The sequence below is a fragment of the Primulina tabacum genome, chromosome 15 (assembly GCF_025594145.1).
Source record: "Primulina tabacum isolate GXHZ01 chromosome 15, ASM2559414v2, whole genome shotgun sequence".
Taxonomy (NCBI): domain Eukaryota; kingdom Viridiplantae; phylum Streptophyta; class Magnoliopsida; order Lamiales; family Gesneriaceae; genus Primulina; species Primulina tabacum.
In genome coordinates this window covers 29,817,956-29,841,246 of record NC_134564.1, presented here as the reverse complement: position 1 = coordinate 29,841,246, position 23,291 = coordinate 29,817,956, and the positions used below count along the sequence as shown (strand labels likewise).

Below are 23,291 nucleotides of genomic sequence, written 5' to 3'. Positions count from 1 at the left end.
ACACATATATAAATAAAATAATTCGTAATACTCAGTTAAAAAATATTATATATAAAAATTTAATCTATAATAAATGTTAGTAAATTATGACTCTAATTCATATTTATTATAAAAATTATCTTGGTTAAAAAATTGTACGGATTATCTCATAAATGTAATTCAAGAATAGAAAATAATTTTCATTTTTTTAATTTCTCATTCTATTAATAAATTTGAAATATATTGAATTTATTTATACTTTTTCACGCCTAATGCCTCGATTTCATGTGAGCGAAATTAGGTGTAATAGGTTTCGTTAACAACTATTTTGCTTTCATCCTCGTTATTTTGGTTTCACATATAATTTTATGTTCCCAAAACTAACCAAATTAAACTCCTAAAACCAAAAATAATAATAATGCATTAACATAAAAATCCAAAAAAGTTATGAGGACTAGTTTTGATGTTGGAATATAGAATACTAAAAAATGTCAACCCATGATTCAACTAGTTTCACGAAGTAAATTTACCTCTAAAATAAAATACTGCACACAATGCATACATATCTGTTTCCTTGTGCAGGTAGTTTACGGCTCGGTCACTAAATCAGACTACATAGCTCTACGACAAGGATTTATTCGTGTAAAATTCCTTAACCATATCGACATTTTCTCGCATTTTGGAAAACATAGATTCGTTAAACATCTGTTTCTGTTAATTTCTTGGTGCAGGGACATTGTCTCAGCCACCCAAATTACGATTTTCACAAGTACATGATGAGGACATTGGAACAAGATTTCAAGAAAATAATAGGAACAAGGTTATAAAAAAATATCGTTATTTTTTCAAGAAACCTTATTACATAAGCTTGAAACTTTTGCTGATACTGGAAAATGATCTTTCAACAGCTGGTACGTATGGCTCTTTGTTGTGATCTTTTTGCTTTTAAACATTGCAGGTAAGTACTTTGAACATTCCTTTTCCTACTAGTTATAGTATTGGATGGGTTTTCATAAATTTATCATTCTACCATTCAGATTTTTTTCGATTTTTGGGAAAGATATGATGATGAATCTAACATTTTGCACTGAATGGATATTGCAGGGTATCACCTATATTTTTGGATATCATTTTCACCTTTAGCTGTAAGTGACACAATTCTTGGTTATTAGATAAATTTACTGAAACAGGCTTCGATTACATAAACGTGCCGTGCATGTGTTCTTATGGCTCTGTTTTTTTTTTTTCCAACCTTTTTCAGCTGCTGCTTATAGTTGGGGCTAAATTGGAGCATATTATCACAGAGTTGGCAACTGATGCTGCACAAAGAGCTGATGAGTCTGAAGGGACAAGAGTGAGACCTTCTGATGAACTGTTCTGGTTCCCTCGACCGGCCCTCGTTCTTTATTTGATTCATTTCATTTTGTTCCAAAATTCATTTGAGATCGCATTCTTGTTTTGGATTTGGGTGAGTTGAAACTATCCCTCCATATTTCAAGAAAATCATTTATACATGCTATTATTTTTGCGCAAAATTCTGGTAAAAGTTACTGTTTTTTCTTCCCTGAGCACATATGGATTCAGGTCATGCATCATGGAAGAGCTAGGATTCATCATAACTAGAATTGTCGTTGGGTCTAGAATCAAAACACCATATATATAAAAAACGATTCAATCTTCATTCCGGCCTATAGTTTAGCTTATAATCCTTGGTTTGCGGGGTGATTGTTCAACATCTTTGCAGTTACAGCACATTACCTTTGTATGCTTGGGTCTGTTGGTCCCACGTGTGGAATTTGAGATAATAAAACCCGAAAATAAAGAATAAACTGACACCGAGATTTACGTGGAAAACCCCTAAAAATTATTATGGTAAAAACCACGGGCAAGATGAAAAGAATTTCACTATAATATTTTAAGGTGTACAACCATTCACTGTGTTTCCAAAGAGAACACGCACTCTCTTAATACAAGAGAACAAACATCTCACAAATATTATAGAACTAAGCACTCAAAAACTTATAAGATGAGAGAAAACTCGAAGAAAGGATGATTTCAGAATGAAGGGTGAACTCTATTTATAGAGCCTCTGTCAGTGTGAATACGCGTTAAAAACGCGTATTCATATTTCATCGAAATTTCCTGCAGCACTTTTTTTTTCTTCTTCTCAAAGTATGCAATTCAAATTTGCCAACTTTGGCCCCACCTATTAACTTCTTTGTCGACATTTCTCCCACTTGTAGATTTGATTGAGAATCAAACACATCTCCACATTTCATTTCAATCTTGTCATTCCCTGCTGCTTACGTTTCTGCTAGACCACTTGAGGATCTACACCACTCAAACTTTTCAGTGTTCATTGGCTTGGTCAAAAAATCAGCTATGTTATCCTTTGTATGTATCTTCTGCATATCCATGCTTTCTTCTTCTACCACTTCCCGCACAAAGTGAAATTGTACTCCAATGTGTTTCGTCCTGGAATGAAAGGCTGGATTCCTTGCGATATGCAAGGCACTCTGACTGTCACAAAACAAAGGAACATTCTCTTGTTTGTGTTCGATCTCCTCCAATAACCTTTTAATCCATATTGCCTCCTTGCAACCTTGAGTAGCTGCCATGTATTCTGCCTCTGTTGTAGATAACGCCACAACTGTCTGCAGTTTTGAAACCCTGCTTACTGCTCCCCCTGCAAGTGTAAACACATAACCAGTAGTAGATTTCCTCTTATCAGGATCTCCTGCATAATCTGAATCGACATAGCCCTTGCGTGTAAAATCTGATCCTCCATAACATAATGCAGCATTTGAGGTACCCTTAATGTATCTAAGGATCCTCTTAACAGTGCTCTAATGCTCTCGTCCAGGATTCGCCATATACTGACTAACTGCTCCCACTGCTTGAGCAATGTCCGGTCTTGTATAGATCATAGCGAACATCAAACTTCCCACTGCTGATGCATATGGTACTCGAGACATCTCCATCTTCTCTGCTTCACTGCTAGGACACATCTCGGATAATAACTTGAAGTTAACAGGAAGATGGGTCGAAATTAGCTTACTATCTTGCATATTGAAGCGTTCCAAGACTTTTTTCAAGCAATTTTTCTGGGAAAGCCAAATCTTTCTGTTACTTCTGTCTCGGTGAACTTGCATCCCTAGAATCTTGTTTGCTGGTCCCAAGTCCTTCTTATCAAATTCCCTAGCCAACTGTGCCTTCAATCCTTGGACCTGATCTTTGTTGGGGCCTGCTACCAACATGTCGTCCACATACAACAGCAAAATAATATAATCATCACCAAACCTCTTGAAATATGTACAAGGGTATGCACTCAGTCTGTTGTATCCAAGGCTCATGATATAGGAATCAAATCTCTTGTACCAACACCTTGACGCCTATTTGAGACCATACAGAGATTTGTTCAACATGCAAACCAAGTTCTCTTTGCCTTTTTCCGCAAAACTTTCTGGCTGGAGCATATAGATTTCTTCTTCAAGATCTCCATGAAGAAATGCCGTTTTCACATTTAGCTGTTCTAGATGTAGGTCAAACACCGCACATAATACCAACACTACTCTGACTGTTGTAAGCCGAACCACATGAGAAAATATCTCATTGAAGTCAATATCTTCTTTCTGAGCATACCTTTTTACCACCAATCTAGCACGATACCGCTCCACTTGGTTATTGCCATCACACTTGATCTTGTAGACCCATCTGTTACCAATGGCTTTCCTTCCTTGTGGTAGTGTAACAAGATCCCAAGTTTTATTCCTGTCTAATGCCTCCAACTCTTCTTGTATTGCTATCATCCACAAGGATACATCCGAGCTTTGAGTAGCCTCGTGGAAACTCGATGGCATAATCCGAAAGCCAACCTGGTGGTCTTCTGTCTCGAGTTGACTGCCTCACATTGGAAACCTCAGACTCAACATGCTCTTGTTCTTTGTGCTCTGGTACTGCTTCACAAGAAACCTGACCTTCGTCCGTCTTATTTTCCACCTGAAATATAGTAGTTTCTGAATTCAATGTGCCTTTGTCTCCCTTTACTTTATCTTCCTCGAAGATAACATCCCTACTGATGACAAGCTTGTGAACAGTAGGATCCCACAAGCGAAACCCCATTACTCCATCAGCATATCCCAAGAAGATACATTTTCTGGATTTCGAATCCAACTTCGATCTTTCTTGCTCATTGTACAGAACGTACACATGACTTCCAAATGTATGCAAATGAGAATAATCTGTTAGCTTCCCAGTCCACATCTCCATCGGAGTCTTCAGATCAATCGCCACTGAAGGAGAACGATTGATAATATAACAAGCGATTTTGACTGCCTCTGCCTAAAATGACTTTTCTAAACCTTCAGTCCTCAACAAGGTTCTGTTCATCCGCTCCGCCACTCAATTCTGTTGAGGTGTGTAAGCCGTCGTGAACTGTCTCTTGATGCCTTCATGTTGACAATATGCATCAAATTCGTCACTGGTATATTCTCCTCCATTGTGAGTTCTCAAACACTTGATTTTCTTTTCATAATCAAGTTCAACCTGCGCTTTGAAATCTTTGAAGATCTGGAAAACATCTGATTTCTTCTTGATTGGATACACCAAATCCTAGAGAAATAATCAATAAACGAGACAAAGTATCTCGCTCCTCTTAGGGATACAACCGGTGCTTGCCAAACATCCGAATGAATCAGCTCCAATATGTTTTTGCTCTTGGCAGTAGAAGTGCCAAACTTTAATCTGTGTTGTTTACTGGTAACACAATGCTCCCAAAAGGGCAGTGACACTTTTGTCAGTCCCGACAGCAGCTTCCGTTCTGAGAGAATTTTCAACCCTCGTTCTGACATATGCCCGAGATTTCTATGCCATAACACTGTTAATTCTTCTCCTGAACCAATTGATGCAACAGCTAGTTCTGACTCTTTGTGTGTTTCCCCCAAAAGTACATACAGATTTGCAGCAACTTTTTCCGCCTTCATAACCACAAGCGCACCCTTCACAATTTTCATGATCCCGTTCTCGATCCGAGTTTTGCACCCGATATCATCCAATTGCCCCAAGGACAAAAGATTTTTTGTCAATCCCTTCACATGTCGTACCTCCTGTATGGTGCGAATGGTGCCATCAAACATCTTTATTTTGATAGTAACGACCCCAGCGATTTCTAAGGCATGATCATTTCCCATGAATACAAATCCTCCTGAGACTGGTTCATAATGATCAAACCATTCTCTCCGAGACGTCATGTGCCACGTCGCACCTGAATCCATAATCCATGTGTCACAAAATTTGTGCCTGCCTTCCGCAACAGTTGCTGCTTCGCTGAATAATATTTCATCACCGCCTGAAGTACTGGCCACATTTCCTTGAGAACTCTTCTCGATACTCATACAATCTTTCTTGAAGTGCCCTTTACCGCCACATTTAAAGCAGTAAATATTTTTCTTCTTACTTCTTGACTTTGATCTACCTCGTCTTTGGCTCCCACTGAAGTCATGGTCCATAAATCTTCCTCTTATCATCGGTAAAGCCTCTGCTTGCTTCGATGTTACCAACCTATCTTCCTTATTCTTGCGCCGGCTTTCTTCTCCGATAACCGCAGTTAAGACATCGTCGAATCTTAGAAAGCCCATAAGAATATTGTTGGTAATGTTGATGATAAGTTGATCATATGAATCTGGTAGACTTTGAAGTAGAAGCTCCGCACGTTCATTTTCCCTATTTTATGCCCCATGGAAGTGACTTGGGCAAATAGAGTATTTTGTGTGTTGATATGGTCAGTCATCGATGAGGATTCCGCCATCCGAAGAGTATAAAGCCTTCTCTTTAGGAAAATCATGTTGTGTAGCGACTTGACCTCGTACATCTTTGTCGGAGTATCCCAGATAACTTTGACTGTTTTTATCTCAGAGATACTTGACAAAACTTCGTCTGCTATAGCCAAGTGTAAATTGGCAACAGCATTATCATTCATCTTATTCCACTTTCCATCGTCTGTAATCTCCACCGGTCTATCTCCAATAACCCCCAAGCAATTTTTCTTTCTTAAAACTGCTTGTATCATTATTTTCCACAGCATAAAATTGCTTCTATTGAACTTCGCTATCTCGTACCTTCCCTCCATTATGTCTACAACAATTTTAGTAGACTAGACAAAGTAATCCCGCCTTAAATAAAAAATCTCAAAAAAATCTTTTCTGATGTGGAAGATCAGTCTAGGCTGCAACCACAGAGCATACTTAGAATTTTAAGAAATTTTAAACCAAGGCTCTGATAGCACTTGTTGGTCCCACGCGCGGAATTTGAGATAATAAAACACAAAAATAAAGAATAAACTGGACACCGAGATTTACGTGAAAAACCCCCCTAAAAATTATTAGGGTAAAAACCACGGGCAACATGAAAAGAATTTCACTATAATATTTTACGGTGTACAACCACTCACTGTGTTTCCAAAGAGAACACACTCTCTTAATACAGGAGAACAAACACCTCACAAATATTATAGAACTAAGCACTCAAATGCTTATAAGATGAGAGAAAACTCGAAGAAAGGATAATTTCAGAATGAATGGGGGAGCTCTATTTATAGAGCCTCTGTCAGTGTGAATACGCGTTAAAAACGCGTATTCATATTTCCACGAAATTTCATGCAGCACGTTTTTTTTCTTCTTCTCAAAGTATGCAATTCAAATTTGCCAACTTTGGCCCCATCTATTAACTTCTTTGTCGACAGGGTCACACAGGTAAACTAAAAGCTTTGTCATGGCCATTCATTTAGAAAAAGAGATCTACACTAAGCCAAAGTTACGGTACAGACGCTACAAAACTAAGTTTCTGTTTTCCAAGTGCTATATCATTAAGCTCAGAGCTGCTATTGCCAATGGCAGAGCATTCGCTCTTTGCCTCTGTCGTTTCGAGATCTTTCAATGTTCTTTTAGCATAGACGGTGAAACCAATGGTCGCGATTATTGCAATCATGAAAGAAATAACATTATAAATCACCTCCACTGAAGTAAGGTGATGGTTGCCATACTGGACATCTGCTAGCGTCCTTATAAACTGGCCACTGAGAAAACAAACCCCCAAATGCAGATACAATGACCCGTGTCAAAAATTAAAATACCAAGAAAAGAAAGAGTTGTACACCATTTCCAGGAAAAAACGAATGTAAAGGTGAGATGACCTGTAGATGTAAAGGAAGGCTTCGGGAATCATCCCAGTAATTGATTGATCGAGCAAAACTTGCACTGTGAAATCCTTAATAAAAATATGGTTTTATATGCTCAAAATTAATCGCAAGTGCACGATGTCAAGTAATAGTATAATGTACGTGAGTACGAGTATCGTTCCACTGAAGACTGTATTTGACAATTATTATTTTCAGTTATTAAATCTTTAGCAACGAAAAATTGGTTGATTGATTATTACTACTATGATCAAATAAACATGCAAATAAGATTAATCAAGAATTGATTAATGGATTATAATATCTAAAATGGTTGATTAAAAATTCAATGAGAAATGAATTTGTTGGGAATGTCGGTTCACCTACCCCTCGTTGATTAATTAATTCGTTCGATAATGATTATATGCTTCCGACAGGATTTTCTATTCAATTGAACACACTCTCTCGAGCTATGCCAAACTAATTCTACTCAATGAAGTAATTAAATGTCTTTAATTATTTATCAAGAGCGAATTGCATGTCGATCTATGAAATCCCCTAGTTTTCGACCCTTAGGACTATAACTATCGGCGCGTATCCAATTTCATATATCTATGTAAATTGTAGATCCACGGATTATACTACTCGTTCCTATCACAAGTTATTCTCTCGAACTCACTCGCAATATAAAAACGTTGTTAAAGTTAGCTATGCTCTAACAACACGATAAAACAATAGTATAATCAAGAATAAATCAGAAATCGATATGTGAATTAATTTAAATCAAAGTTCGGGGTAGAATCCTCTTAAATCCCAACAAATATGTGAAGTTAGCTACTAGAATTCATAATTAAAATAAACAAAACAATGTTTGAATGATAAAAACTAGATTAGAAATACTAGGCTCGACGAAAATGCAAGGAACGACGCCCGGAAATCTTCGAATCTTCGATCCAAGCGCAAAAACCCTTCTCAAGCTTGTGGCGGCTGCTCCAATATGTCTGAATGAATGAAAAACGTCCACCAATCCTTTCCATATCCTCCACATCCCAAGACTAAGGCAAGTAATCGGAAAAAATATTTTTTCCAAAAATAGGTGGCGCTCGGGCGGTAGAAAATTACCGTTCGAGCGCCACAATTCTGTAATCTTTCTTGAGGAATGCGGCATTCGCGCTCGGGCGGTAGAAAATTACCGCTCGAGCGCCATACTTTCTGGACATCATCTTAGCTATTCACCTCTCGCGCCTGGGCGGTAATTTTCTACCGCCCGAGCGCCAGCCTTTCTGCCATTTTCTTCTTGGCTTGCGCACTTTGCTCTAGATTCGGTTTTTCGGTCATTTTTCCTGCAAATTTGTGACACACGAGTGAGGCATGATCAAATGCAAATGTTTACTCTAAAATGAACAAAATATAAATGAAATTAGGGATGTAATCGAGTCGAGCCGAGCCGAATTCTTGAATGTTTGAGCTTGGTTCGTTTATAATCGAGCCGAGCTCGAGCTTTATTTAACGAATATATGCATGGCTCACGAGCTTATTCAAGCCTTTATCGAGCCTAAACAAGATTAATAAATATAAATTTTTATTAAATTAATTAAAAAGTAAATTATATATTTAAAGAAAAATATATTATTCTTATTAAAATTTGTAAATTTATTATAATAAATAAATTTAATAGATTTTTCTATATATTTCATAAATAATATGCAAAATCAATAAATCAAATATCAAAACTAGTATTTTTTCATCTAAAAGATTACTCGTGAACTTACCAACGAACATATTCACGAGCTAACGAGCCGAATACTGTAAAGCTTGAGTTTGGTTTGTTTATCTTAACGAGCCTCATTAAACGAGCTCAAACGAGTTTTTATCGAATCGAGCTTCGAATAGCTCACAAACGGTTTGGTTCATTTATATCTCTAAATGAAATGTACGCAGGCACAATGCAAAAACACACAAACTAATGCAATAAAACATGTAAAAACCACGTCTATCATTGATCCGCATAAATAAGGCCAGACTCTCATTCTAGTAACCACAACCACGTAATTAAATATCGTGTATGGAAATGGCGAAATACCGAGAAACAAATGTGGAATTTGACTATTTCTTACATGAATCCTGTCTCGAAATAGTAATCCGATTAAATAAGGTAGCATCATTCCTATGCTTGTTCCAACCATGATTATAACAAATCCGAAGCCATATCCGAAAATCATCCCAGCTAGCCACATGGATGGACCAGAGGGAATTAGAAACACAGGGAATAACGCCAAAGAAGCTACGAGTACAAGTGCAAAAACTGGACGACCAAATGCAGTGGATTCCCATCGCAAGATTGGAAAAAGAACCTATTTAAAAAATTGAAATACAGATCAAATGCTTTGGAAAAATTTCACAGAAAGTTCTTTTTCAATAAAGTGCGAAACAACGTGAAAAACTGGAAAAGTTATGAATTAGAAGAGATAAATAAGTCAGAAAGTAAAACTTGAAATACCTTCTGTATAAGAAAGGGCATTCCCCATTTTAAGAATACAAGGAAAATAATTATCAAGATTGAACACCATACTACTGCCTTGATCAACCATATAAGAGATTTTTTTCTCGAATGTGTTTGAGATTCAAAAGTTTTTGCTTCAGGTATCCTTATTTCGTTGGTTATAACCAATCTTGTATATCCATCGTTGTCCCTTACTTGGCTGCTGCACCTGTTGGAATGTTTTTTCTCCAACTCTTGGGTTGAATGTGGAATATTCATCGTGACTCCAGATGCCTACAAATAGGACAAACTACAAAAAGTGTTAAAAGTGTTATGAGGTAGAGAATTTATCACATTAGCACATTAAGGACATAAAATCTGCAATATCTCCTGAATTACAAATATACTAAGATGCCACACAAATTCTTAAGTTGAATCAACCGCATAGAATTGTCCTAGAGATTGAAAAACATATCTACCACATATGTACAATGCCCTGAGATGAATCTGCAGCTGCAATAAAATGCTGAAGGAAAACCAATTTCATAGTAATCCCTCCATGTCTTCCCCGTTTGAATCATGGTTTGAGTAGTATGATTCAATATTTTAATTGTTGATCATGGTTATTTATAATTTGAACTTAAGTCAAGTAACTTGCAGGAATAGAAAACAATGGTTTATAGAAAATTTGACCAAGGAAAGGGGAAAAAACAATGTCTTTCAATTCCTCGAACCTCATAATTTTTCTCCACTAGAGTCACTCTCTTTTCTTCCTATTTGAATCTGCTATGTATTTCATTTCCACATCTTTCACAGTTTTCCTAATTCTTGCTAAGATTAGTGACATTAGTTACTCTGATGAAGATTGGCAGAACCAAAATCTTAACCAATGGGTAAGCCGAGGAACATAAACTTCTAAATAAGTTCAAGCAAATTGGATCTGCCTTTCTGCACAAATGAAATCTCTAACTTTTGGTCGACTGACTAGATCAACTGGTAGTTTAGTCATGGATTGTGTCACTCTTCAAATTGTGGGAGGTGCATGCATGAAGAGGTTAAAAAACTACACATACCACTTCTTTGACATCTTGGATTAATTATTTTCGCAAAGTGGTGACAGATATGAAGTAGTTACGAACAAGTTCTAGCAGCACTTGCAAGCTGGTGGTGTAGTAGGTCGAATTATATTGGGTTCTGGAGTGTGAAAAAAACCCCCGAGGGGATACAAAAGACTTCATTTAGATTGTGAAAGGAATTATTGCTCATAAACATACAGAAAATAAATTAAAAACATTATAATGTGTGTATCAGAAGTTAGTGTTGTGCTCTGGTGTTGTTAACACGAGCACACAACATGCAGCGGAAATTAAGTATCAACACACAAATATAACTTTAATAAATTAATATCAGATTTAAATTATGCACAAGTACGAATACTTGTGCGATGCCTCATGGCAAAAAATTCACTAGAAAAATTATGTAAATCGTTTACACCAAAACAATAATAGTGAGAAAACAAAACCAAATTCCTTGACACTTCAAGGAATTAAAAATGCATCAAAACAAACCACATAAAAAATAGATGCATAAAATAAAAACGTATTGCTTAAAACAAACACAACCACTCTTCGATCAACACTCTGCGTCAGTGTTGTTCTTGAGTGTTGTCAACACCAATCAGCAACACGGTATATGTGAATCAATCACACAAAATCTTCAACACAAAAATCTTCAATATCATCAAAATAGGCTCGGCTCTCGTATATTTCTTCTATGCAAGAACTCCTTAGCCGACCTACACGTGCACTCCCAAAAACTCCAGCAGCTCCTCTCCACAACAAAGTGATCACACGATCACACAAAAACTGTAGAGCAAAAAAAATGTTGGACTTCTTGTGATTTTTCTTCTCAATAAAAAGCTCTATGTCCAATGTTATGAAAAGCCCCTCTCTACCACATTTTTTCTCTCTCCAAAACCCCTCTCTCTCTCTAAAGCCTTTTTTTCTCTCTCCACAACCACACTTGTACGGCTGTGAGGCTATACATATTTATATCAATGGTTTGACCTAAAAGTTACTCCATAAAAGAGTCCTACAAAATATGGAAACAAGATTTTCATTAGATATAAAACACTTTCAAACAAAGATAAAATATATTGGAGATAAAAATAATATTAAAAACAAATCCTATAATATCTAGATATAAATCAATCAAGATCTTATCATTTAGAAATAAATCAAGAAAGATTTCATAATCTAGAAAGGTAAAATATTAAATTGATGATATCAATTTATCAAAATAATAAAGGAATAAAATATTCCTTTCAATCTCCCACTTTTTGCCTTTCTGGACAAAACATCCAAAAATGATAATCTTGGTAAACATCATAGTCAGTTAAGCTCCCCCTGCGTTAGAGTGTATCTCTCCCTGAGTTAAAGTTCATCTCCCCCTGAATTAAACATGTTAGAGCACTGGTGTTGTTGATAGTGTTGTCAACACCATCATTAGAACACCTGAAAACATAAGAAGACATACGAATGAGAAATTCATTAATAACGCAAATAGATATAAGAGCAACCCAAAAACAGCATTAAAGACAGAGTATAAGTATTCATAAGTATTCATTCAATCTCAGGAACTCCAGATGCTTCAGTACAAGTATTCCTTCAATCTCAGCAACTCCAGATGCTTTAGCATCATTCCTTTGAATTTTTGGTCCTCCTACTCCCCTTTTTTGGCCAGAATGTAACCCAATTTCCAAAAGCGGACTATACTCAGTCACGTATTAAGCAATGAGTTCTTTGGCCTTTTGAATCTGATGTAGATCAAAGTCAATTTGGACCCTTGAAATGAGGTGAAGCGATCTTGAGGGTTTCATTCACATAAAAAAGAGTCTCTTCATCTTCTTTGAGAAACCCCTATAGCTCAAGTATCCCAAAGATCAAGAAGAAGAAAGGAGTTCAAGCAGTGAAAGCATTGATGTCTTCTGTGATTTCATTTTCTTCATCCGCGGGGGTATTGTAGAATTCGTTGATGACAGTCGGGGTGAACTTGACAAACATAACAAATAGTCCTTGATCTTTGAAAAACATCATAATCAAAAAGAGTCAATGTTGTCCACGGTGTTGACAACATCGGACTCAACATCAGCAGTATCTTCAGCCACCTGTAGAACGTGAGAGAAAGTTATAAAGGTATATCAGGAGTTATACACAAAGACGCACAAGAGAAATCACGAGAGTAAAAAAAAGATTGCAATGATAAATGAGAACAAGCAAGAGTAATTATCAGGTATTCAACTGTAACAAAACACATATGCTCTTACTCTTACAAAAAAAACACCGATTCAATTCTTCAGCTCCAAAAAAAATCCGCATGGTAAAGGTAATATTTCCGAAATTTGCCCAAAACACTAATAACGATTCTATCCCAAAATCAAACAGTAAAATTGATTCAAACTCGTGTTACGATGATTTCAAAAGAAAATCCAGTAAAACACACGTCGATTATAACTCACTGACACAAGTATACACGTAAATTCAAAATCTAGGTAATCAAGGTTTTTATCAACTGTCATAGGTCAACACTGATATGTCACTGCACATGACGAATTCACGAAACAAAAATCAATATGCATGTCCTAAATATGCCTCCAATATGATGAATTATCAAAATGTCAGGCAATGTATAAACTGTGCTGTGTCAGAACTTGGTGTTGGCAACACCTCCTGGTAAAACCACTGAGTTTTATTCAAACTTCCATAAAATTTTATTTTGATTCAGAAATGGTAGCTCCCACACTAGAAGAACGGTCTTCAATGGACTCCCCTAGGTAGCTTTTTCCATTACTATTTTTACTTAGAAGTGGTAGCTCCCACACTAGAAGAACGGTCTTCAATGGACTCCTCTAAGTAGCTTTTTCCATTTTCTTCTAAACAATTTTTTTATTTACCTCTTTTCTGTTTTTCTCCTTATGCTCACATTTTCCAAGTCATTTTTTCACATTAGACAATATCACGATTTCCATGAATATCCTCAACTATTCGATGTCTTGGATTGAGCATAATTTATTCCTCAACATTTGATTGGAAGTATGAACACTCAGAGAGTACCTTTTAGAAATTGCCTTCACTGTTCAGACATTACACAAATAAATATGATGGTTATGATTATGCAGTATGTCTAGCATCCTAAAAATATACATGCAAAAATGGTGTTGTCACGGGTGTTGGCAACACCAATGGCAACATGTGTGTGTGATTATTGTACGCACATGATGAGAGACTTCCGAAGATTGAAAAATCTCTCAAAGTCCAAAGGTTTCGTGAATATATCAGCCAGTTGATTCTCAGTCCTAACAAATTCCAGTCGAATTATGCCTTTTTCAACCAAATCTCGAATAAAGTGACGTCTTATGTCTATGTGTTTTGTTCGAGAGTGTTGAACATGATTCTTAGAAATGTCTATAAGACTTGGGTTATCACAATATACCATCATGTAATTGCTTAACTTGCAATCTAAGAAAGAAAGTTAGTTCTTCCTACCATGCTCATTTCGAATTGTGATGACATGCAATCCACAGAGTTATTCACAAGCATTTGAGATGAAGCACTGAAAATAATATCATCTACATACACTTGACAGATCAAAATATCATATTTCAGTTTTTGAATGAAAAGATTTTTGTCAACCTCACTTCGTTTGAAGCCCAAGTTTATCAGATTGTCAGCTAACCTACCGTACCATGCCCGTGGAGCCTGTTTCAGTCCATACAGGGCCTTCTTCAATTTGTAGACATGGTCCACGTGGTGAGGAAGTTCAAATCCCATAGGTTGACTGACATAGGCTTCCTCATTCAAAATGCCATTATTATTATTCTTGGGTTCAATTTGAGGCACAAAACACGAGTGACTTACCTGGGAAAACGTGGAGCTCATTCAAATTAAACCAATCATTTTGCGGTAGTCCACCTTTTCTTTGTTTCTTGTTTGCTCACCATCATGTAATTCACCAATGATTTGTGATGATGGATGATTCTTCTGAATCTTGTTGGGAATTTCTCTTTCACAATTGATCACCACATCATCATTATCATCGTTATCATTATCCACAATTTCTGTTTGGTTCAGAGGCGGTGTTGTGCTTGGTGTTGCTTCACTGGTCTCAACACCAGACTCAACACTGTTTCTGGTCAGTGGCTCACTTATATCCAACAATTCTTCTACATCATCCTCCGGTTTTTTAACTGCCAGATCTGCAAGATCATCAAACACAACGTTAATTGATTCCATTATAGTCCTGGTTCTTATATTAAATACACGATAAGCACGGTTATTAGTAGAGTATCCAAGAAACAAACATTTATCACTTTTGGAATCAAATTTAGCTTGATCTCTATCAATCAACACATAACCTACACAACCAAAAATATGAAAATATTTAAGGTTTGGTCTTCTTCCCATGATAATCTCATATGAGATCATTGTAGAACCACTCCTTAAATTAACACGGTTGGAAATGTGACATGCCGTATTTAAAGCTTCGGCCCTAAAACATTTTGACATATTCTTAGAACTAAGCATGATCCGAGCCATTTCTAGGAGGGTTCGATTTTTCCTTTCAGCTATGCCGATTTTTTGAGGGGTCTTCGGAGATGAATATTCATGAGTGATACCTTTCTTATGGCACAAAGAAATAAAATGAGAATTTTCGAACTCCTCACAATGATCGGTTCTTATTTTAACCACCCTCATATCATACAGATTTGTTATCCTAGCATGCAACTTCTTAAAAGCATTAAATGTATCAGATTTTTCTTTAAGAAAACTTACCCAAGTAAAATGCGAAAAATCATAAACACAAACAAACGAATATTTCTTACCACCCAAGCTCTCAACTTCCATCGGACCCATTAGATCCATATGCAAGAGTTCAAGGCACCGTGTTGTCCCAAAGTGTTGCAACACCGGGTTCGCAACACGAGTTTGTTTACCTTTCTGACACGGTCCACAGACATATGAGTTACCTGAACTTAAATTTGGCATACCTCTCACAGCATCAAACTTACACAGATTCTTCAAAGTCTTGAAGCTCACATGTCCCAGTTTTTGATGCCATAGGTCTAAATCACTCACCTTGGCACTTAGGCAACCATCACCTTCTCTCAATTGATAGCGATTGTCAGCAGAACGAGTACCTAACATTACACAAACATTGACATCATTAAAAACTTCACAATTATTTTTATTGAACTTAACATGTAAATCATTGTCACAAAGTTGACTTATGCTTATTAAGTTTGAGTTAAGTCCTTCAACGTGTAGAACATTATGAAGTTCAGGAAGTCCGTCAACATTCATGGTTACTTTGCCTACAATTCTTCCTTTGGCACCATCACCATAGGTTACACGCCCACTTTTTACTTCAACATAATCCGTGAGGTGTTCTTTAGATCCGGTCATGTGGTGTGAGCACCCACTATCAAAGTACCATGCACCTGCAATGTTAGTTTTTAAAGAAGTATAAATGACATTGCAATGAATAACAGCTTTTGGTACCCAAACTTTCTTCACATGAGGTTTCTTGACTGTTGTGTTGCGCCTGGTGTTGGGCAACACAGTGGGCAACACCAGATTTGCATGCCAGTTCATATAGTCATTTCTCAGTTTAAAACAGAAAGGTTTGATGTGACCTGACTTATGACAGTAGTGGCAAATAAAATGTCGCTTTCTTTGCTTTGATTTAGAATTTGACACTGGCTTCTTGGTTTGTGACATCTTCATTGGCGGGTTAACTTTCAAATGAGAAAAGGAAGCTCTGTTTTGTTTCAGCAATCGTTCCGAGGCTTGCTTTGAGATTGGCAGAGTCTTCATGGGAGGTTTCACTATTAAGGGGACAGAGCAGTCTTAACTTGCCTTTACAAACACGGTTGATTTTGATTTAGAGTTGGAAGTTTCACCATGTTCATATGTGCTTTCAACATATCCAAGACCAGTTCTGTTGTCCTTTCCCATAGTTAGCATTGAGTCAAATTTTGATGAATTTGAGCTGAATTTAGCAATAGTCTTTGTGGCCTTCTCAAGATCATCCTTGACTTTGCACAGTTCGAGGTCCTTCTTACTCAACAAGACTTCCAGTCGAGACATGCTACTCTTTAACTCAGTATTTTCATTTGAGAGCATAGAATTTATTTTATTTCTTTTGATCCAATCTTCGTATAGCTCTTCATACATAGCCTGCACACTTTCAAAGGTGAGTTCATCAGAATCAGTATCCTGGATTTCATGATTATCTGAGTCATTGTGAGATTTAGCATTGAAACACAAGGATTTTGAAGTGGTGTTGCGGCCCGCTAAGTGGTGTTGCGGCCCGGTGTTGCAACACCAGAGGCAACACCGTGCGGGTTGACTTGCAGCCAGCATTTTTCCTTCAAAACAGCAGTGTTTGTAGACAGTACGTCCATTGGGATTCTGTAAAATTTCCTGCAGACAAAAACAACAATAAACCAGAATCAATCACTTATTGTATCAAGCGTTGGCTCTGATACCACTTGAAAGGAATTGTTGCTCATAAACGTACATGAAATAAATTAAAAACATTATAATGTGTGTATCAGAAGTTAGTGTTGTGCTCTGGTGTTGTTAACATGAGCACACAACATGCAGCGGAAATTAAGTATCAACACACAAATATAACTTTAATAAATTAATATCAGATTTAAATTATGCACAAGTACGAATACTTGTGCGATGCCTCATGACAAAAAATTCACTAGAAAAATTATGTAAATCGTTTACACCAAAACAATACTAGTGAGAAAAAAAAACCAAATTCCTTGACACTCCAAGGAATTAAAAATGTATCAAAACAAACCACATAAAAAATAGATGCATAAAATAAAAAACGTATTGCTTAAAACAAACACAACCACTCTTCGATCAACACTCTGCGTCAGTGTTGTTCTTGAGTGTTGTCAACACCAATCAGCAACACGGTATATGTGAATCAATCACACAAAATCTTCAACATGAAAATCTTCAATATCTGAACTCTCTGTGTGTTCAGAAAAATCCAGCAGCTCTCATACGCTGTAAAGTGATCAGCCGATCACACAAAAACGTCTCATCAAAATTGGCTCGGCTCTCGTATATTTCTTCTATGCAAGAACTCCTTAGCCGACCTACACGTGCACTCCCAAAAACTCCAGCAGCTCCTCTCCACAACAAAGTGATCACACGATCACACAAAAACTGTAGAGCAAAAAAAATGTTGGACTTTTTGTGATTTTTCTTCTCAATAAAAAGCTCTTTGTCCAACGTTATGAAAAGTCCCTCTCGCCACACTTTTTCTCTCTCCAAAACCTCTCTCTCTAAAGCCTTTTTTGCTCTCTCAACAACCACACTTGTACGGCTGCTGAGGCTATACATATTTATATCAATGGTTTGACCTAAAAGTTATTCCATAAAAGAGCCCTACAAAATATGGAAACAAGATTTTCATTAGATATAAAACACTTTCAAACAAAGATAAAATATATTGGAGATAAAAATAATATTAAAAACAAATTCTATAATATCTAGATATAAATCAACCAAGATCTTATCATTTAGAAATAAATCAAGCAAGATTTCATAATCTAGAAAGGCAAAATATTAAATTGATGATATCAATTTATCAAAATAATAAAGGAATAAAATATTCCTTTCAGATTGAAAATCGCTACTTACTTCTGTGCCAAGGATGAAAGCTCAATAAAACCATTGTTCTAAAATTTGAAATCTGTAGCAAGGCTGAGTCGAAAATCACAAGAAGAATAAATACACAAATAATCAAGAATCATTGGCCAACCAAGTCTATTCTTAGAAGTATTCCCCAAACCTCTGAGCAAACAAAAAAAATTAAAAAAGAAACACATTTACCTATTGCAGATCAGGGATCTCTCTCGATTTCATAAGGCTCCAACTTCCCTTCTTCGATGTCCAAAAAAAATTATACAGGAACTGAAAGAACGGATTGGAATAAAATATAAAAATAATGTAACAAATAAAAAAGAGAAGGTGAACGAGGAACACAAGAAATAAAAAGCTTCACACTTCTACACAACATGGGTAAAATACCAAAAATAAAAATAACAAACAGTTCCAAACTCTAAACTTCATAAAACAAAAGTACAATAAAATACAGTTAGCCAACATGAAAACCAAAACCCAAAAAGAAGAGATTTTGCATGTTAAAAAACTCAAAGAAAATGGGAACTCGCCTGATCACCGCCTACTTCTTTGCTTCTTGTTAACCCACCAGGAGATTTCTTGTTGGGTTTGTTATATTTTCCTCTTCTACTACTTCATTCCTCTTCTTGATGATTAGTATCGAACCATTAGATTGAGGAATCTTGCTTTGTGGATTTCATAATTAGAGGAGAAAAATGAATTTCCGAGGTGGACAAAATAAATGGGAGGCGTGTTTTATTGGATTTCACTTCATTTTTCCTGGCTCTTGTTTCAGTTATTTTTTGCCGCTGAAAATATATGTAGCCACAGAGGCTTCTAATTCGATTATGCCTTGCTTTCTTGCTTCATGTTCAAGTGAGTACGACGTTGTCCTTTGGACACGGGGAGAATAACAACAAGCGTATTGGTTCAAAACCACTCCACGGATTTATTAATTTCGGAGGGCGAAAATCATAGTTGATATGATATTAAATATCTTTGCACAAAAACTCATGTGAGATGGTTTTATGTTGAATTTGTGTTTGGAGCGAACGGAAGATTCGTGTTTATTGAGAGAGTTTGAAAATTAGTTTCAGTTACAAGAGCTTACACTATTTATAGGCTCATGAAGAATAGAAAGTAAGAAGCACTAATACGCTTACTGATGCTAATGTGCTCAACATCCCCCCTCAAGGTTGCAACTAAAATAACAAAGCAACCTTGAGAGACTAAAAAAAAACTTAACACATTACAGACAACGCATTAACTACCACTTCTAGGTTGATGGAGATCACGAATACCAACTTTGGATAACAAATAAGAATGTTGTGAGCTTCTCAGAGCTTTAGTAAAGATGTCACCCACATGCTCGGCAGTAGGAATATGTGCAGTAACTATTGTACCATCTTTAACTCGTTCACGCACCAAATGACAATCAATTTTAATGTGTTTTGTACGTTCATGATACATGGGGTTCGCCGCAATGTGTATAGCAGCTGTATTGTCACAATAGAGGGTAGTTGGAGCTGACAATTTAAGACCCATATCTGCTAATAATCCAGACATCCATACAACCTCACAGGTAGTGGAAGCCATTGCACGATACTCGGCTTCTGCCGAAGACCTAGATACGGTGTGTTGCTTCTTGGTCTTCCAAGACAACAGAGAGTCTCTTAATTTGATACAATAGCCTGTGAGAGAAAGACTAGTCATTGGGCATGAAGCCCAATCCGAATCACAATAAGGAGAAAGAGAGGAAAACGTATTCACAGATAACATGACACCTAAACCAGGTGATTTCTTGATGTATCTAACTATACGAATGGTGGCATCCATGTGTGACTGCTTCGGTGAGTGCATAAACTGAGTTAAATGTTGCACTACATAGCAAATATCCGGTCTTGTAATTGTCAGGTATAACAAGCGGCCTACTAGTCGTTTGTACACACTTGGATCCTCCAACATGATATCTTCCGAACTGTCACGACCAGAACTATGCATGATAACATCCAACTCATGACTTGTGAACTTCTTATTCTGTTCCATCGAGGTATCACACGGCCGAGCACCTGCCACACCTGTTTCCGCGATTAGTTCTAGCGCATATTTGCGTTGATTTAAGTAGATTCCTTCTCTGGATCTTGCGACTTCAATTCCCAAAAATTATCTTAAGTTGCCAAGATCCTTAATTTGCAGTTTAGAGTGCAAAAAAGACTGAAGTTGTTGAATCGCCCTCGAACTACTTCCGGTGATGATGATATCATCCACATAGACAAGAAGAAAGTGACACAACTCGGTTCATGTTTTACAAATAATGAATAATCATGCTGAGATTGGCGGAAGCCTGCTTCAAGCATAACAGCCCCGAACTTAGTATTCCATTGTCGAGAAGCTTGTCGTAATCCATACAAGGACTTCCTTAACTTGCAGACTTTGTGCTCCCCTTGCACGTTATATCCTTCCGGGAGAGTCATATATATATCTTCATCCAGGTCTCCTTGTCGGAATGCATTAGTGACATCCATCTGTAACAGTGGCCAATGATTGACAGCCGCCACTTTCAAGAAACACCTAATAGTCACAATCTTTGTCGTTGGTGAGAATGTGTCATGAAAATCAATCTCTGGTTGCTGCGTATAACACTTAGCTACAAGTCTCGCCTTGAATCGATCCACTGTCCCATCAGACTTGAATTTAACTTTGTATACCCATCTACATCCAATAGGTTTGTTAGCCAATGGTAAATCAACCACATCCCAAGTATGATTGTTTTCCAATGCTGCCAATTCTAAGTTCATCGCATCTCGCCATCTAGGATCTGTGATAGCCTTATGATAAGAATTTGGCTCTGTTATTGAAGACATAGCAGCAAGATAAGCTTGGTATGAGGAAGAAAAGTTGGAATATGTCAGGTACTTAGATATGGGGTAATAACAAACGGCTGAATTGGCTTTGGTTAGTTGAGAACAAGAAAAATCCTTCAACCAAATGGGGGGAACAATGGCCCTTGATGACCTTCGCAATGGTGGATCAGCAGAAATCTCAGAATGAGTGACAGGAGCTGAAGCAACAGCTTCAGTATGGACGGATGTAGATTCATCTTCATCTAAAGGAGTGGTACATGGAAAAATTGGAGCTTCAGAGTGTTCAGTGATAAAAGGAAATGTATTCTCATGGAATGTCACGTCTTTATAAATAAACACTCGTTTGGTATGTAAGTCTAGGACTTTATATCCCTTTTGAACAGTCAAATAGCCCAAGAAAACACAACGAGCAGCCCTAGGTGAAAACTTTTATCCTACTGGTAGGACATAAACATAACACAAACATCCAAATATCCGTAGATGTTTAAATGCAGGGGGCTTATGAAAAAGTAATTCAAATGGTGTCTTATGGTTCAAAATAGGGGTAGGAGTTCGATTAATAAGGTAAAACTGCTGTCAATACACGATCTCCCCAGTATTTCAATGGAATGGAAGACTGAAAACTCAATGATCTAGCCACATTAAGAATGTGTCTATGTTTTCTCTCCACCAACCCGTTTTGCTGCGGAGTGTATGGACTAAGAGCTTTGATGCACTATCCCAAGAGATTGAAAAAGGGTATTGCAACCAGAGTTGAAGAAATCTGTTACATTGTCAGTCCTAATGATTTTGATCTTGGTGGAAAATTGGGTATCAACCATGGCAAGAAAAAAACGAATCATCTCAAGTGTATCTAGTTTGGAATGCATAAGAAACACCCATGTGCCTCTAGAAAATTCATCCACAATGGTCAAGAAGTATTTTTCTCCATTGTATGTGGGAGTGTTAAATGGACCCCATATATCCATGTGCACTAATTCAAATACCCGAGATGTTTTAGTGTAACTTTCAGAAGGCAAACTTAGTCTTGATTGCTTTGATATTGGGCAAATAGAACAATGTGGCAACGCATCATTATTGGAGATAAAAGGTAGTAGTTTCATCCTAGTAAAAGACATATGACCCAAATGCTTATGCCAATCATGAAAACTAACAGAAGTATGAGCAACAAAAGGCCTGTCTACTGTCAAAGTATTACATCTTGTTTCAAAAGGAAAGAAACCTAGTCTCTGTGTTGACAGGCAATTTGGAGCAAAATGATAGAGTCCACCCTCTTCTCTACAATCCCCATTATCCTCCCAGTCTTGAGGTCCTGAAACAAACAAAAACACGGATCAAAGGTAACAAAGCAATGGTGGTGCTTGGTGAATTTGGAAACAAAATATTGAATATGAGAGGGTAAGGGTATTGGTTATAGGTACTGTCCCTATTTTGCTTATGTATGTTTGACTACCATTCGACAATCCCACGGACTTAGTGGAATCTGCGATGGACTTCGAATTTTGCAACAAAAAAATATCTCCAACCATATGCTCATTTACTCCTGTATCCACTATCCAGGCATGTGGGGCACGATGTAAGTGTAAGTTGTTACCTGCCATATTCACCACTGGCTCTGTGGTCGTTTGAAGACTCGAACTTCCAAGCAACTTCATAATTTCTGCATATTGTGCTGCTATAAAAACTTGTGCACCAATTGGTGTGTTAGAATGTGGTGTCTCAGCAGATCCTTTCTCCACTAAGTTTACTTCTCTTTGAACCTTTTTGTTTTTCTGAAAATCTTTGCCAAACTTCTTACTGTAAGACTTTCCTTGTTGTGGTTTATACAACTTGTGCCCTGGTGGATAGCCATTGAGATGAAAGCAGTAATCTATTCTGTGTCCAGTCCAGTGACAATAGTCACATTTCATGTCTCTTTTGTGCTCTGTATTCTTATCCTTATTCTGCATAGAATAGAAAACTGATGTTTGAGTTTCATTCGATGTAAGTGATCTATGCGATTCTTCTTGTGATAGCATGGAAAACGCTTGACCAACAGTTGGTAAAGGAGTCATCATAAGTATCTGGCTCCTAATGTGTACATAGCT

General features: G+C 37.0%; 2 protein-coding genes across 2 annotated transcripts; one reads left to right on the top strand and one right to left on the bottom strand.

The window, feature by feature from the left end:
* Positions 1–533: 533 nt before the first annotated feature.
* LOC142526061 (MLO-like protein 13) lies at positions 534–1,748 on the top strand. Its single transcript, XM_075630333.1, has 6 exons — positions 534–561; positions 711–799; positions 877–937; positions 1,084–1,124; positions 1,241–1,451; positions 1,527–1,748. The coding sequence occupies exons 1-6, from the start codon at positions 534–536 to the stop codon at positions 1,640–1,642; spliced, it is 546 nt and encodes a 181-aa protein (XP_075486448.1). The 3' UTR covers positions 1,643–1,748.
* Positions 1,749–8,049: 6,301 nt separating this feature from the next.
* On the bottom strand, positions 8,050–19,247 carry LOC142526060 (uncharacterized). Its single transcript, XM_075630332.1, has 5 exons — positions 18,892–19,247; positions 18,551–18,631; positions 9,651–9,942; positions 9,190–9,504; positions 8,050–8,205 (listed from the first exon to the last, which is right to left on the bottom strand). The coding sequence occupies exons 3-5, from the start codon at positions 9,909–9,911 to the stop codon at positions 8,050–8,052; spliced, it is 732 nt and encodes a 243-aa protein (XP_075486447.1). The 5' UTR covers positions 9,912–9,942; positions 18,551–18,631; positions 18,892–19,247.
* Between the last annotated feature and the right edge of the window lie 4,044 nt (positions 19,248–23,291).

Coding starts and splice junctions, on each gene's coding strand:
- LOC142526061 (XM_075630333.1), top strand. CDS start 534: ATGCATACATATCTGTTTCCTTGTGCAG. Junction 562..710: donor ATATCTGTTTCCTTGTGCAG/GTAGTTTACGGC, acceptor TTCTTGGTGCAG/GGACATTGTCTCAGCCACCC. Junction 1,452..1,526: donor CTTGTTTTGGATTTGGGTGA/GTTGAAACTATC, acceptor TTCTGGTAAAAG/TTACTGTTTTTTCTTCCCTG.
- LOC142526060 (XM_075630332.1), bottom strand. CDS start 9,911: ATGAATATTCCACATTCAACCCAAGAGTTGGAGAAAAAACATTCCAAC. Junction 9,505..9,650: donor TGCCCTTTCTTATACAGAAG/GTATTTCAAGTT, acceptor TTTTTTAAATAG/GTTCTTTTTCCAATCTTGCG. Junction 8,206..9,189: donor TATTTAATTACGTGGTTGTG/GTTACTAGAATG, acceptor TACTTGCCTTAG/TCTTGGGATGTGGAGGATAT.